This window comes from Bos taurus, chromosome 3 (assembly GCF_002263795.3).
Source record: "Bos taurus isolate L1 Dominette 01449 registration number 42190680 breed Hereford chromosome 3, ARS-UCD2.0, whole genome shotgun sequence".
NCBI lineage: Eukaryota > Metazoa > Chordata > Mammalia > Artiodactyla > Bovidae > Bos > Bos taurus.
The window spans coordinates 33,435,427-33,451,882 of NC_037330.1; the positions used below are offsets into that span (position 1 = coordinate 33,435,427).

Below are 16,456 nucleotides of genomic sequence, written 5' to 3' on the forward strand. Positions count from 1 at the left end.
ACCAGTTTCAACTGGTATTCTCTGGGCAGTGTTTCTAATGCTAAGTGTTCAGAACTTGGTGGGAAATTCAAATGACCTTTCCCATTATGTCTAAGGACACCTCTACGCTTTTAGCCTACTGGCTTGTGGTTCTCATCATCTTAGCTCCAAAGATTCTCTTACCTATTTCTGGCATTACTAAGCTGCCGGAAATTTCCATCAATTTCTTACCTGCAGTTCTTGGTACTGCATTATCATTCACATTAGAGGGGTTCAAGAAAAACAACACTGGCCAGCTGAAGGGGAAAGTAAGCCAAAGTCACCAAGAGAGTTCAACCCACTTTCTCTAAGGGACAATCATCTCACGGTATTTTACTCAGTGAACAGTTATTGACACTGTAGGGTGCAAAGCCCTTCATACTATACATATGTTATGGGATATGGTCCTTGTCCTTAATAGACTTGGTCTAGAGAAATCAAATGAAAAGATTCGGATATCAAGTCAGTACTGAAAACAGTCGGAAAAGTACTACACTGAAATCAAACCTACTTCTGAGATACACAGTGGAGCAAATTATTTTACTGAGTTTTGATACTCAGCCTAAAGATGTGAGCCCCCTATTCTAAATACTCCTATGGAATGAACTCTAGAGCTCTTGGGGTATCAAAAGTTCATTTGAGGACAATGGGGCTGAGAAGGTACAAAACCCCCCAAAGTTACTGAAATGCTGGTTTCAGTGCACACAACTTCCTGAGTTGAACCCTCAAGGCATTGATAATGAGTCTCTTAGGAAGCTGAGGAGCATCCCAAAGAGGGGGGTGAAAAGAACACGAACAACCTCAGCTTTGTTTCAAGGACAAACTGCAAGCCTGGAAATTTAACCTCAGCTGTTTCTGAATCTGTAAGGGAGAAAGATACCATGGCTTAGAGCCCTGTCCTTCTAAATCAAGGTTTTTAAAGCCAGGATCCAGAGATGAGTTTCAGGGAGCCCCATAAATTCTCTGAAAGCATAAATAAGTTTTTGTGCTCTGGAATTTTGCTGAAGAAAGAACAGTGATTTTTGTAAGATTTTTAAAGGGATCCATGATTCAAAAGATAGGAATCACTGTTCTAGAGTCTCTAATCCAGTGACTACTTCACTGGTTTGAGCATTCCCTCAAACTGGCAAAAGAGAAGCCTATTTATCTAGCTTTCACACAAATTTGTCTACTAATTGACCTCTTTTGAAGTTAGAGACAGGATGCTGCATTTTGAGAATTCAAAGCAAAGAGCTCTTTTCTAAACGCTCAAAATAAAGCTAACTGTCATGAGAGCCCCAAAAGGTTTCCCTTAAAGCCTCTGAGTAAGGAAACAGTGCAGGGTGGTCAAAGGAGGCAGAGAAGAATCGGTCCTCTTAACTTTCCCTGACAGGCCTCTTCTGACTTCAGGATCCTCAAACCGTTAATAGGGTTAGGTCATAGCCCCGAAACTTTGACTTGCAGTCAAGCCAGTCCTGGGGTAAAGGGACACAGTGATTTCCATTATGCCCATGGAAACCTATACTCCAAAGGTTCACCTTAATACAATTAAAAAGTACTAAAAGACGTGGAGCCATTTATGAAAAACAGAACTTCCAAAATCCTGCTGCTGCTGCTGCATCACTTCAGTCGTGTCTGACTCTGTGTAACCCCACAGACGGCAGCCCACCAGGCTCCTCTGTCCCCGGGATTCTCCAGGCAAGAATACTGGAGTGGGTTGCCATTTCTTTCTCCAATGCATGAAAGTGAAAAGTGAAAATGAAGTCACTCAGTCGTGCCCGACTCTTAGCGACCCCATGGACCGGAGCCCACCAGGCTCCTCCGTCCATGGGATTTTCCAGGCAAGAGTACTGGAGCGGGGTGCCACTGCCTTCTCCATCCAAAATCCTAACACTGCTCAAAGCTCGGAGATATGAACAGCTTCATTGCTACTGCTGCTAAGTCGCATCAGTCGTGTCGAACTCTGTGTGACCCCATAGACGGCAGCCCACCAGGCTCCCCTGTCCCTGGGATTCTCCAGGCAAGAACACTGGAGTGGGTTGCCATTTCCTTCTCCAATGCATGAAAGTGAAAAGTCAAAGTAAAGTCGCTCAGTCGTGTCTGACTCCTAGCGACCCCATGGACTGCAGCGCACCAGGCTCCTCCGTCCATGGGGTTTTCCAGGCAAGGGTACTGGAGTGGGGTGCCATTGCCTTCTCCCGAACAGCTTCACTAGGGAGGCCAAAATGAATGAAACATGGTTACACTCATCTGCTCCAGCCTTTAGTCCCTTCATTCTGCTACTCACCAGCTCACCATCTACCTCACAGAGCTGTGCACAATGCAGATCAGCACGTGAGCACTTTCCTTGGTACCTTGAGCACACAGGCACAGTGGATCCCACCGATGCCACTGCACACACACAGGTTCAGGAAAGAAGAGACAAACACGGAAATAACAGGGCTTGCTCGAGTCGGGCAGTTCTTCAGATTGTAAAGAACTAAACTTGAGGCAGGTCCAAGATGAACAGCATGGAACAGTGAGCAATCCCAAATCCTTCCTGTTTAAGCCTCCCTGCTAGCACACAACTAAGAACAGGGTGCCCATTTTAAAAGAACTGAACTGGTTTGGGCTGGTAAAGGAGAATATTTTAAGCCCATTAAGCCAGAGAAATTAAGTACAGGGGCACATTAGCTGAGGCACTGGGGCTTTTAAGACAAGAAAGCAGAAACAAGCTTTGCAGTCTTAGATCTGTGGTTTTGTCAAAGTCCTTTCTCAATCTCTACCCAACATCACAAATACTACCTTTTACCAGCAGTTCATTACACTTTTTTACTTTGTGTCCTGTTTGGGCAGTAAATGATTAACCCCATTGTACATTACTAAGCAGTACTAATCACTATATACATTCTGAGATTAAGGTACTTGACTGAATTGTTTTAGAAAAACTGAACAGAGATAGGAACAAAAATGAAACCCGTATGACTGTCAACAAAGGCAAAGGGTGAGCCACCCTAGGTCCGTAATTGCTGTGGAGTAAAGGCCACACATTTCTACAAGAGAAAATCAGTTACACATAATTAAGAGCAGGCTGTTAGAGGAGAGAGAAACAGAACCTGAGTGGGTTTGGAGGGAGCTGGGGTACATAGGGATGGGATCTGAAGGTGACTGTATACACAAAGACAAGGTTACAGCTCAGAAGAGCCTCTGGAATTGCTTCATGTGATTCTAGGATTCTAGTTTTGGAAGACTCCCAAACTATTGATTGCAGGTTAAGGAAATAAACTCCTGGACTCAGCTAGGCCAATGTCTGAGAAACACCCATATTCTACAGGTACACTGTGTGTCACAGGGAAGGAGGTGGGGGAGCGGTCCAGTAGAACCCACCTCATTTCCGTTACAAGCTCTAAGCTCTCCCACTGTCTATGTACCTCCTGGAACTCAGTCTAGTGTTCAACAGGAGTAAGCTCTACATAAAATAACATTTTTGTCAGGGAAATTTCCTGCTGAAAGATACTCCAATAGAAACATCTTTGTTTTCACTCTTTGAGAGTGTTTTGAAATTCCATATAAAGCAGGGTACTTTTGTGTAAGAAGGCACTCATTGAATAGCAGGCTGGGATAACAGGCATAAGCCAGAATTGTACTAGGCAAACCAGGACATATGGTCACTCTAGTCAGAAACAAATAAATACACTAATTAGTCTTTATTACATTCTAATCTCAGCTATCCTGTAGTACTATCATTATTCCTCATTTCACAGATTAAAAAAAAAAACAAACGGAGGTTCAAACAGGTTAAGCTACCCAAGTTGTCCAAAGGTCACATAACTTCAAGGTGGTAGATTCTGAAGGCAAACCTTACTGCAAAATCAAGTGCTTAACTTACATTGTACTACTCCTCACAGTTTTAGAAACAGAAAGGGGGACATTAAGAGGTCTTATGTAACAGCGAAACCAAAGTGGGATCGCAAGAGAACTACTTGAATGAGATAAAGGGAAATGAGACAAAGGGAAATATGGAATCAGAACAGAATTCATGTGAATAGAAATTGATGTGAATTTTTAAATATTTACCACATTCAAGGCACTGATAGCACTGACAAGAGTTGGAAGGAAAATCTGTGTTAAGAATCTGTCTTTAACTTTGGATTCTTGGATTTCAGGAAAAAAATTATATTCTATGTGAATGGATTGTTCTTCATACAAGAGGGGTGTGCTTCCGACCCACCTCAATGTGATGTATTCTGAATTATTATATCCAGTACAAGGGTGGCCTTTCTTTATAAAATTTTAATATTCAAATTTCCAAACTTGAGAAACAGTCAGGTATACATGATTCTCCTTTAGTGGCTAGTTCCTTTAAGTAACAGCTTCAAGAGAGCATTAAAGGGTTTATTTACAGATTATAACTACTTGAGGTGGCAGAATAAACTTTTAGGAGTCACAGGCAACTAAAGATCGATATGATTCTATGTATCAAAATATCTTTTACAAACAATTTTACAAGAATAATACACTGGGTAACACACTGGAGCCCGAGGACACCCTCCTCAAGAAACAAAAGGTACAGATTTATAACACTGACAGCAAGGAATGTAGACAATGAACAGATTTCTGTTACAAGCTAAAAATCTAAAGGAACTTACAACAAAGTAATATGAAAACTGTGCCTGACAAACTAAACAGAATCCAATAAGAAAAAGAGAGCTAATCAGTATCTGTAGAGCAATCTAAAAGAGATAGGATCTTCTTACACCTCTGACTCCTGTTCAAAGACTGCACTACAACAGTGGTCATTCTAAAGAGAAGTAACAGATACTAATGATGTGGAGAGGATAGGAAATGCCAATCTATCAAATCACTTCTCAGGGAATCCAAGAAGTACTGGTGTGAATTTTATAAAACTGCACCAAGAATTAGCCACAACAAAACCCTGACTAAAAAAAAAAAAAAATCCTGTATTTCACTTAAATGTCTAAGCATTACTTACTGGGTCTCTATCTGGTATGCTTCCTAAGTCTCAGCTGACCCTTCTGATGAATTAGTTCCACATATGCTTTATTCAAATACATCCTACAAAGAATATCCTACAAGCAAAAGTAGTTCTGTCGTGTTCTTTTTCTCTTCTTCCTACTATGTTGGTGGTAAGGTTTGACTGTATAGATCCTAGTCAAATGCCTAATGTTTCACTCTACAGAGTCACTCTATATGTTCAAAAGTACAGGTGTTCTGACAGGCCTTCCAAAGAAACGTGTCCATCTCAGGAGGCTTCCTCAACAAACTTGGGTTTACCCTATGGGGGGAAATTAAAAAAACCAACAATCCAATTTGACATAATCTCAATTTCCAAAGGTCCAAGGACAAATATTACCATTGCAATACAAAGTAGCAGAAAAAGAGGGATGAATACCCAGGGAAGATGAAGAACTGGCTGACTTGTTCAGTTTGACTGATAACTGCCAACATTAAACAAGGATCCTCTTCAGCTGTGATACAATGTACATGGCCCTTACAACTCAAGGTCTCCTTTTCTCTCCCAGATTTTCCTGGCAATTCCATCTGAAATCACCAGTGACAGCTGGCGAACAAGACTTCACACACAAATCATACTATAGCTATTAATACTATCACATGAAAATATCCTTTAGAACTTAGTGTCAGCAGAAGTTGCCTCCCTGAGGAATTGGTATAGATTATTTCCCATGTCTGCTAATAAGACTGTAATTCTGATTCATTCTCCAGCTCCTAGGGAGCTTAGGGTTGCATGTGATGATCAGCCAGCCTCATCAATTGTCTTAGCCCTCAGGGTTAACAACATTTTTTCCCTTTTTTCTATTATTCGGGCTCCTCATGTATATTGTATGTGTCCTGTGTTGTAAATCATTTCAAATGCTCATTAAAGACAGAGAGTATAAGTATACTAATATATTTCTTTTTAAAAATCATTTTTGCTTACTCCCAACATATACCTATCTGCACATATTCTAAACACAAAGCACTTATTCGGCAGATAAGAAAATTGAGGCACAGCAGCTCATTTGCTCAAGTTGGGACCCATTTAGCTGGCTTTCTGATACTCAGATCAAGCTTTGAATAGGACTGTGGAGTCATATTATCTACATAGTACTGTGGCAGATCTCACGGCATACAAAAATGAGTAACTTGTGATTACAGTTTTAGAATCTTGCTATTTATGCATTTAATGGAAGGACATCCAAACTTCCCCAAAGTGAAAAAACTTCACAAGTTGCACAGGAATCTGATCTGACTGAAGACCATCAGGGTCACCCTGAAGTAACCTATAGCCTCTGGCTGGCACCAGAAATGTCCTCATTTCCTAAGGGGCCTCAGGCTTAGAATGATCCAAGGATTAGCTGGTTTAGAGCCATGCTGAATTCTCACAGGCAAAGGACAGCACTATTTGAAGAGGCCTTTTCTCACACCATTCAATACATGCCAAGATAAAATTTTTTCTCTTACTTTGCTCATGCTTTCTCACATTATCAACACATGGCAGAAGTACAAAAGTGACCTAAGTCATAATGTCCAGTTCAGCTAAAGTGGTGAAAAAACAGTTTACTTAGGACTTGCTATGTGACCTTGACTAGTCCTCAACAAACCCATTAACTAAATAAAGGCCTTTTTTATCATCACTGGGGGAAGGGTAATTAGTCATCATAAAGCACTTTAATAGAAAGTGCTGTGCAAACACTAAACAACAAAGCTCACAAAGAGCAAGATTAATAAGAAACACAGGGGTACATTTACCAGCAAATGGAAACTTACAACAGGGTCTTCCCACATTCCTGGCAGAGACCACTCCTTTGAGCTAATGGAATATGAATCTCTTTTTAGAGATTTTTCATTAGTACTTGACCTGACAGTGATACACATTAGCAACATTCCACCTTGGGAAAAAAAGGGGAAAAGAGTTATTTATTCCTGGTAGGCAGCCATACAGACATCTCAATTACCAGTTAGCCAGCCAGATGGGCAATTACTATTTGAATACCTACTATATGCTTGGTACAGAGCTGGGGCACAATGGATACAATGGTGAACACGCGTTGCCGCCTTGATGGAGTTTACAGTCTACAACACAAACTTTTGTTTTATTACTAGTGGCACCTGCAGGAATAAAACCTTACTAAAATAAAGGCAAGTAAGAATAAAGAGGCCTAATCCCTGAAGCCACTAGGCCAACAAAAGGCTATGCGCAGAGGAAGAGTTCAGGGAATGAGGGTACCAGGGTGTTCCCATTCTTCTCCCTAACTCATCGCCAAGTACTATCCTTAAACATTCTGCTTATGTACACTTTGTCTCCACCTGGTGCAGATTACAACGGAGAAGGCAATGGCACCCCACTCCAGTACTCTTGCCTGGAAAATCCCATGGACGGAGAAGCCTGGTAGGCTGCAGTCCATGGGGTTGCTAAGAGTCAGACACAAATGCAGCAACTTCACTTTCACTTTTCACTTTCATGCACTGGAGAAGGAAATGGCAACCCACTCCAGTATTCTCGCCTGGAGAATCCCAGGGACAGGGGAGCCTGGTGGGCTGCCGTCTATGGGGTCGCACAGAGTCGGACACAACTCAAGTGCCTTAGCAGCAGTGCAGATTACAAAGGGTTACTGCTCCAACAAAGCAGTCAGCTGAACTGAGAGCACTAAAAATAAGATTAATCAGACTTCTTAGAATCAAGGGATCTTCTGCAAGGTTTTATAAGGCATTCTGTGGGGTAAGATCTAAATTTTGTGGGAAGACAGAGCTACAGCACACAATGGTGAACTATCTTCTCAATCCTGTATTAGATTTCTGGAGTGGCAGGTTAATTTCCTTAAAAGAAAAAACAAACAAACAAAAAAATCATCTCTCCCACAGCCTGAAGGACTGTCACTATCTACAAATCTTGCTTTGTGCAGCTTACACCAGCAGTGCATCCCATCAAACACTGCAGGTGGGGACAGCCTTGAAACTCTGTCTTTATATAGGAGGGAAATATTTACCCAGGTTCTTACTGGTTTCAGAAAGGTCACCTCTCTGCAAAGGTTCTCTTGTTCTCCGTTAACTGGTGCCAGTGATGTAGAAAATCAAAATGTGGTTGGCAGTAAACACTCAGAAAGCACCAAGGATCCCAATTCCACCACTCAGAGAGCTGGTTAGATTAATACTTCCAAAGGCTGCCATTTAATCTTCCAAAATAAAAGAATTAGAAGAATGGTCTTTGAGCTCAACCCACAGCATAATAGACTAAACCTGTTCTTCCTCAGTAAGTGCAGTAAAGAATGAGCAATCGCTCCTTACCACCCACCCCTCCAACCCACCCAAGCTCCTTTCTCAAGGGATGCCGAAGTGATCTATTCACACGACTCTACCATCAACCTGTATCCATGAGTGTCTGCTGTCACTAACCTCCAAACGTTAATTTCTTACATGTGTCGAAGCAACTAGACGACCACAGAAGATGAAAATTAGTCTTCAATTTCATGCTGCCCTCATGCTTTTCACCTGCATAAAAGAGCTAGCTAGCTCCACGCATTTTTTTTTCCCCATCTTGCCTCCAAGATCACACGCAGTTGTTGGCTAAGCCGGCCACTGCTCCCAAAGAAGCACTATCAGATTTACCTGCTCACCTGAGGGGAGAGTTCCCGTACACCCTCATCCCCTGGGGCTGGTCACTGGGGTCAGCAGACTTCGCTCACCTCTCTCCCACTCCCATCTCTGAGGCCCTTCATCTAGGATAAGTCAGCCGCAAATTTAAGGCCTGGCCGTGCTGGGTTTCGAAAAGATCCCGGAGGACTTGGGCCGAGGGACAAAGGAAAGTGAGGTCAGGGTCGGCCTTTCCAGCTTGGGATAGGCCTGGGGCCGCTCACTCTCCACCCCTCACACCACCTCCGTAGTCCTGGGTCCCTGAAACCTCGCCCCTTAAGTCCCAAACTAGCTGGAGCCCAGGGCCGGGGCTGGCTCGCGCCCCTTCCTCGAGGCCCCAACCCGGACCCCCGCCGCCACCCAGAGCCCCCGCACCTTTTTGGGCGCCTTGGTGACGGTGGCCATGAAGGAGTACTTCTCGGCGTCCTCAATCTCCTTGGCCTGCTTCAGCTCCTCCCCGACACCGGGCAGCGGCATCGCGTCAGGCATCGACATCCCCCGGCCGGCCGGGCCCGCGGCTGACCCGCCGCCCCCGCCTCTTTCCCTCACGGGCGCCCGCCCGCCTGCCCGCGCGGCGCCCTCCGACACGCGCTCGCCCACCCTCCCGCCGGGCCCCAAGCTAAGCCGCGTCGGGTGCTGAGGTGCTGTGGCCCGCGCCTCCTCTGCTCCGCGGTCCAAGACAGCCGGACAGCGACAGCGGCGACAGGAGCACCAGAAGCAGCAACGCGGAGCTCCGACCGGCCCGCGCCGCCACCTCCGCCGCACGCAAACACGGACGCAAAGTAAGGGTAGAGGGCGGTGACGCCACGTCGAGTACTGGCAGCTCCCAGCGGGCGGGGGGAGAGGCGGGGAGAACGGCGCTCTGTCATGACGTCACTACGCTGGACTGGGCCGCTGAAGCCACCTTTTCTTCCTCGCTCGAGGGGGAAGGGAAGCTCCAGGGGTGAGCCGCGCCCTTGTATGCCGCCAGGTGGCGCCATTACCTTGCGAGGAGCGCGCGGTTCCTGCAAGGTTGCCGCGGTGCTGGAGGGCCTTTGGACTGCGGAATGCCAGGGGAGGCCTCAGAAGGGTGTAGGGATGCTTGGGAACGAGTACCAGAGCCTTACACAACACAGCCTACAGCCAGTCCTAGGAAGCTTCCGGCGCCCTACGTAGCCCACTCGCTCAATGCCCCATGCCCAGGCTCTTTGAACCAGAACCTCCTTCCCAAGAGGCAGTGTTTGCCTCTTTGACACCGTAAGAGTGGGCAGAACAGAACCAGAGCAGTGTGGTTTCTGCGCAACACTTTGTGACCTCCTCCACCACCGTCTCCGCTGGGCCTTGCTTGTTTACAAGTTCTTCATGTCGCGGAGCTGATGGGATAGGGCTAACGATGGGTAAGAGGGTGGGAGAGGAAAAGGGGTGGGGGAGGGGAAGAGAAGTCGACGAGCCCTTCCATCCCCCCACCCCCAAGCGTTTCACTCTGCCAGCTTCCAGGGCAGCACTAGGGCATTTATGAAATATTCACATGCTTTTACTGGGCCTGGCTATGTGCTACCCCTGTGCCAAGGCCCTGGATAGTACAGATGTGTGTAATACGTTTTTTGTTTCTAAAGGCTTAGTCCAGCTGGTGAGGCAATGTCAGCTGAGGTTGCTTGTCCTTTGACATTCAAATGACATTGGCTCAAATGTCCACGTCCTGTGGAAAGTCCAATGCTCCCCCCTCCCCGATTTCTGTGAATTACTGGGGGGACAGAAATTTTCAAGGTTACCTCTGGCTCTAGTTTTCTGCCTCATCTGAAGTTTTAGTCGCTATTCTGGTCTTTGTGGCTGTTTCTTTAGTTCCTGCTTGTCAATTCAAATGTGGAGAACAGTCCCTTCTCCTTTCAACCCCCACCCCTATTCCAAAACAACCACAAAAATAATGCTGTAACATGTAGCAGAACTTTTAATGAAGTTTTGTGGGCCACAAGGGAGAGGTTACATCACATCACAAACAATTTGAAGTCACATTTCTGAAATGTTCTAAAAAGTTATTTTGGCCATCTCGTCACCCGGGACTTCTCATTAGCCCCACCACCCCACAAAGCTCCCTAGTCTATTGCCTGTTTCATCCCCTGTCCTCCTGTTCCTCCCTTCCCATGCCTCCGCCTCACCCTTCCCTCTTTGATTGACTGGGAAGCCAGATTCCTCTCCACTCTGCTGAGTGTTCAAGACTTCCCAGGGCTCTTTTCCTAAATTCCTCCCATCCCACCTTCTTCCTTCCACTTCAGAGACCCAACAGGTCAACTCTGAAGAAAGAAGTTGTGGCTTGAAGTAACATTTTCCCAACTGGTTTACAAAAGGTTGGGAAGAGTGTAAAATACTTGCTTCTGGGGCCTCAGGAGTCTTAGTCAGAGAATCCCATGTTCCAACCGCCCAGCCCCATGAGGTTGCCTGTTTGAACTGGGTTGTGGAAGTGTCTGGAAGGATGCATTTCTGCAAATTTTCATTTTAGGATTCTCTCCTCTGCCCACTCTTTTTTAATTAAAAAAAATTATTCAAATGTAGTTGATTTACAATGTTCTGTTAGTTTCGGGTGCTGTAAATACTTTTTTTTCTTTCTGGCCATGCCATCCTGCCTGTAGGATCTTAGTTCCCTGAGTAGGAATCAAACTCAAGCCCCCTGCAGTGAAAGCACAGAGTCTTAACCACTGGACCACCAGGGAAATCCCGCCTATACCCACTCTTTCAGGCCCCTCGACTTCCCTCTCAGAAGTATTTATGTAGCAGAAGGGACAGAGATTGGGGAGCAGAATACGAGATTGATCCATAAGGGTGCCAGACTGGCACTTTCCTTCTTATTTCTCAGCTGAGGCCAGGAGCTATGCCTGCCCACCCAGGACTCTCTGGCTGTATGGCCTGAAGTAGCTTTCATCGTGTGGGTTTGGCCAAACTGTTGGCAGCGTCCAGGAATCAGAGCTGTCTCCTTAGAGACAGAGCCAGCTAGAACAGAGGTGAAAACTCCATATCCCATGAATAGGAAAGCATGTGACTTAGGTGAGCTTATTTGAAAAAAAGAAAAAAGCATGGATGTCTTTTGGATTTGATTTTTTTAAAACTCCTGTTGTCTGAGAGCTTTGTGGTCAGCTCCAGCTCTGCCATGCATGTTAATGTTCAGATTGCTAGAGAGCTGGCTGGGGACTGGAGTTCAGCCTCTCTTTTATTCCGCCTGAACCAAAGTAACAGGTTTTCCCTCATACTAGACTCACAGAATTGCCTGCTGCTGCTGTGGACAATGGTGACAACAGGGCCAGACCTAGAGGAAGCAGTAACTTTGCAGTCTGAGCAGAAAGAAGATCAACAGATGTGACTTCACTTACCTGAGTGCCCGGCCCAAATGGAGGCTGGGGAGGCTGGCCGAGGGGAGTCAGAGTGCTTGCACTGAAAGTGGGGGGCCAGCACGCCTTGCCCGGGTGGAAAGGCAGTAGGCCTAGGTGGCTCATGTCAGGCGAGAGCCACCAAGGGCGTTCCTGGAAACCAGCCCCCTGCAGAGGACATGGGCGGTTGCCATCCCACCCGCCAGGTATGGGCTGCAGATCAAAGCGTTCACCCAGTCAGAGTGTGATGACATGACACTGGTGAGAACCATTGCACGCTCCCTCCTCCCTCCCCCGATGGCCCCACAAGGCCATGGCTGTGACTGCCTATGCGTGAAAGAAATAAACATCCTACCCAACCTGGCCCTGGGTCTGGCTACCAGCCTACCCACCCAGCTCTCTGAACTGAGCCTCTATGCTGTGTCAGGTGGGTGAGTCAGGGCTTACTCCCCTGAACTGCATCACCCACACAGAGACGGCAGATGCTATGCGGACCCAAGGTCGGCAGGGACCTAAGGACAGGTGCACCTGTTATGTGTGGTGGGCGGAAGTAGTCTCCAAAGGGTCTAGAAATCAGAGGGGGGCCATGCTCTAGAAAGGAGCAGTCTGAGGAGAGAGAGATGAACTAGGACATGCTGTCACCACAAGCATGGTAGCACACTGGTACCATAGGTGGGCTGGGACTGCTTAATCAAATTCATTCTTCTGTCTACCCCCCCCCCCAAATTACTCTCCATGTGCATTCATTTTTTTAATTCATAAAATGTACAGTGAATGCTGGGCTTCCCTGGTGGCTCAGATGGTAAAGAATCTGCCTGCAATGCAGGAGACCCTGGTTCAATCCCTGGGTTGGGAAGATTCCCTGGAGAAGGAAATAGCTACCCACTCCAGCATTCTTGCTTGGAGAATCCCATGGACAGAGGAGCCTGGCAGGCTACAGTCCCATGGAGTCACAAAGTGTCAGGCACGACTGAGCAACTGACACACACACACCATGACTGCTGAAGATGTGCTCAGAGCAGTACTAGATGCTGGGACCACAGAGACAAGTGAAGTGCCGATCTCTACCTGGGAGTGATGGTGGGTGGAGGATGGGAGGGTGAGCAGGAAAGGCTTTATACAGAAGGTGCTGCTCCAGCTGACTCTTGACAGATAAGCAGCTGGATAAGCCAGGGAAGGTATCTCAGGCTGAAGAAATAGCCTGAGAAAATGCAGGGCCCTGAGGCATCCTGGCATATTAGGAGAGCTGTAAAGATTTCAGTGTGGGTGGGGCATAGGGGCAGGGCTGGGTGGAATGAGAGCCACTGTGACAGCAAGATCCTGCGGAGCCTGGTGAGCTATGGGTGGGTGGTGGTGAAGGCGAGGAGGAGGAGAAGCAGGTCAGGTGGAGAGACTGCTGAGATAAGGAGTGAACTTGAGCCGTTTGAGTTTTATATTTGTGTGCAGTGCACACATATCCCAGAGGCCCCGGCGCTCCTAGGGTGGCGCCCTTCACACCTGCCTGCTCCCTGCTGGCCTGGCACACTCCAGAGCAGGGCTGTGCTCTCCCTAGGGCCCCTTCACCTCCTGTGGTACTGGCCCCACTTTAGCCATCTTCTTTCTGTCCCAGAGCTGCCTGATTGTGCAACCCTGGAGGCACCATAGGTGTAGTAAGTGATGTGAAAGGTGCCCTGGGAACACAGCTTCAGATTGCTGATCTGCCCTGCTGGCCCTGCGGGGACACCCGGGGCAAGATTGCTGGCTGTACCTCTGTGGCTCTGGGCACTGGCTCCCCTGGTGGGCCTTTCTCCTACTTCCCTCAATCCCCTGTTCCCCTCTTCTAGCCTTCTTCCTGCTCTTCTCTGCAATGCCAGCCCTGTTGGGAAGACTCTCCGAGGGCCAAGGCCAAGGAGAAAGGCTCCTCCTCCTCTTCTGCTTATGATGATCATATGTATTATTTATTTTACTATTTATGCTCACTTTGAACATACTCTTTAGAGGAAAGAAAAACCTATGAAGATGAAAATCTCTAGATCTCCATAAGTTCACTTGCAGTTCTTCTCAGTTTACAGAAGTGTACTTTTGCATACCTGATCGGTATGTACATGTCATTCCGTTTTGGTCAAATTATAGTATTTTGAAAACACATTACCACATACTGAGATTGTTTACATACTTATCATTGTCAGTGCTTCCCAAGGGTGCCATCATATTGCCATAGGAGTTTGCTTAACCGTTATCCTCTTGTTCTTAGAGTTCTTTCCAACTCAGTGCAATATAAACAGAGTGTATGTCAGGGTAGGAACAGTATGGGAATGGCTTTCAAGCAAAGCCGACAAGCCGGGGTCACAGCACCAGGTCCTGCTGGAGAGAAGGAGGAAAAATGTTAAGCAGTGGGGTCAATTGTCCTGGCTGTAAACAGGGCCTGGGAGAAGTCACACTTTGGCCGTAAGGGCATGTAAGGTCCACTGCCTGGAACTCACGAGGGCTGACTCATGTGGAGGCTGCATGGTGTGCAGGGAAGCTGGGCATCCAGGCAGACTGGAGGTGTGGCCTCCAGTCTTGACTTGACTACCAAGTTGGCCACTGGAATCCTGTGTTTTTCCTGGTCTCTGCTTCCTCATGCAAAGCAGGATGATAGCTCTCCATCTAGGGCTTGTGATGATCCAGTCCAACAAAATAATAAATATCAAAGAGCTTTGAACAAGTTGCATGTATTGTGCAAATATCAGTTATTAAGATGTGAGTCCAGGCTAGAAATCTGGACGGGAACGGAGTTACTATTGAGAGTTTGGAACTCTCTCTGTGCCCTGCTTCCCAGAATGATAGGAATAAACAGAAACCTGCTGGCTGCAGAAAAGGATTGTCACTGCTGATCCTGAGCACTTGTTTACGCTGGGATTGTACTTCCTTGAAAAGGAGGGCCGGACCTGCTCCAGCCGTGAGCAGCTGTCACTTCTCTGGGTCAACTTGGCTCCGGGTCTGGCTACTGTGTGTCTAGCAGCCTCTCCAGACTTCCACAGGTACTTTTTTCTAGGTTGGACCAGAGAGTCTGATATATTTTTTTTCAGTTTCTGGAGCTGAAGCTCATAAAAATTAAGGCTGAGAAGTCATCCAGTAATTGTAAACAATGTTCAAGGAATCTGTTCTGATGATTTTTTGTGCTGCTTTGTGTACTTTTCTGTGTGTGTGTGTGTGTTTATGGTGAGGAGTTTACCAAAAAGGCAGACTCCAGAAATTGTGAAACTGGCTTTGGCCTTCAGCCTCTGCCCATGTCTCTGCCAGTCAGTTATTTATTGATCGCCAACTCTGCTAGGTGCCAGGGAGCCCAAAGTCAGCAAGACAGACACACTTCCTGTCCTCATGGGGCTTAGAGTCAATAGCAGGCCTTGGTCACCAAATCTGGGTTCCAAATCTGGGTTCCTTCTGAAAGAGAAGCCCTCCTCTTTACTCTCCCCCTGTGCCCCACCCTGAAGAGTCCTTCCTAGAAGTAAAAGTCATCTTCTCCATGTCTCTGAGACCCTGCCAGACCCCAGGGTGGGGAGGAGGACAGCAGTCCAGCCCGAGTTCAGATTGACTTACCAACCCTTGGAGTTGCCCCGAGTCTTTTAGAAGCTTCTAGAACACTATCTCCCTGACAGATATCCTTTCCCAAGGCAATGGAGAGTGGGCTGGTGGAGGTGCCAGTGTGCCGAGAGTAGGCGCAGCAGGGCCTATCTGTGCCTGTCACACGTACCGCCTCCCCACCCACTGCCCGCTACCTGCTCCTTGCCAGGTCAATTAGACACCCTGCTGGGAGCTAGTAGAGGCATCTGCCTTGATTGGAAAGGTCCTACTGGGACTGGCAGGACAGGTGGGAGCTACAACTTCCCAAATCTCAAGTGGCCAGGGTCTTGCCCCCATTCACCCCAAGGCCCTGCCTGTGGCCAGTTTGTTGGAGCTGGAGGAGACAAAGTGGTCAGCTGCTGGTTGTGTGGAGGCTGCTGCTGGGTGGGAACTCGCCTTCCTCACCCTCTCTGGTGTGCAGGGCGGGCCCCATTGCATCACCCTTGGAGCCTCTGCTCCTGGCTTTGCAGCCAGCTGGGCCCCTGGAGGAGGGACTCTCCCTGTTTTTCAACAAACCGTTAACCATTTCATCCTCCTGGGCCTCCCTCTAGCAGACCTGGATTCCCAAGGCTGTCACTCGAGCCTGCCTGTCCAGACCTTAAAAACTTCCCTTCTGCTTCACAATGCACAGGTGCTCTGCCTTGGCAGCCCTTTGGGGGTTGGAGGCCCCATATTCCCCAACGAATGCCTCACCTCTTCCCAGGAAAAGAGTTAACTTCCGTCGTCCCCACCCTCAGCATTTGTCCCATTCTGCAGCAGTGAGGAAAGCCTCTCAGCCTCCATCATGAGCTCATGCCACTTCCACACTCCAAACAGAGTCGGACAAAGGATCAACACAACGTGTCAGATCAAGACTAAGAGCAGGGCCCAAGCCAGAAGCCAGGCACGTGGACATTGGCCTGGCT

The 16,456-nt window shown here is 47.3% G+C and overlaps 1 protein-coding gene across 1 annotated transcript in view; it reads right to left on the bottom strand.

The window, feature by feature from the left end:
• The window catches only part of AHCYL1 (adenosylhomocysteinase like 1), a 41,029-nt gene extending 31,628 nt beyond the window's left edge, over nt 1-9,401 (bottom strand). The window contains 1 exon segment of the mRNA NM_001101052.2: nt 9,004-9,401. Within this exon segment, the coding sequence (NP_001094522.2) occupies nt 9,004-9,123 (120 nt within the window). The 5' untranslated portion in view covers nt 9,124-9,401.
• Nucleotides 9,402-16,456: the final 7,055 nt, after the last annotated feature.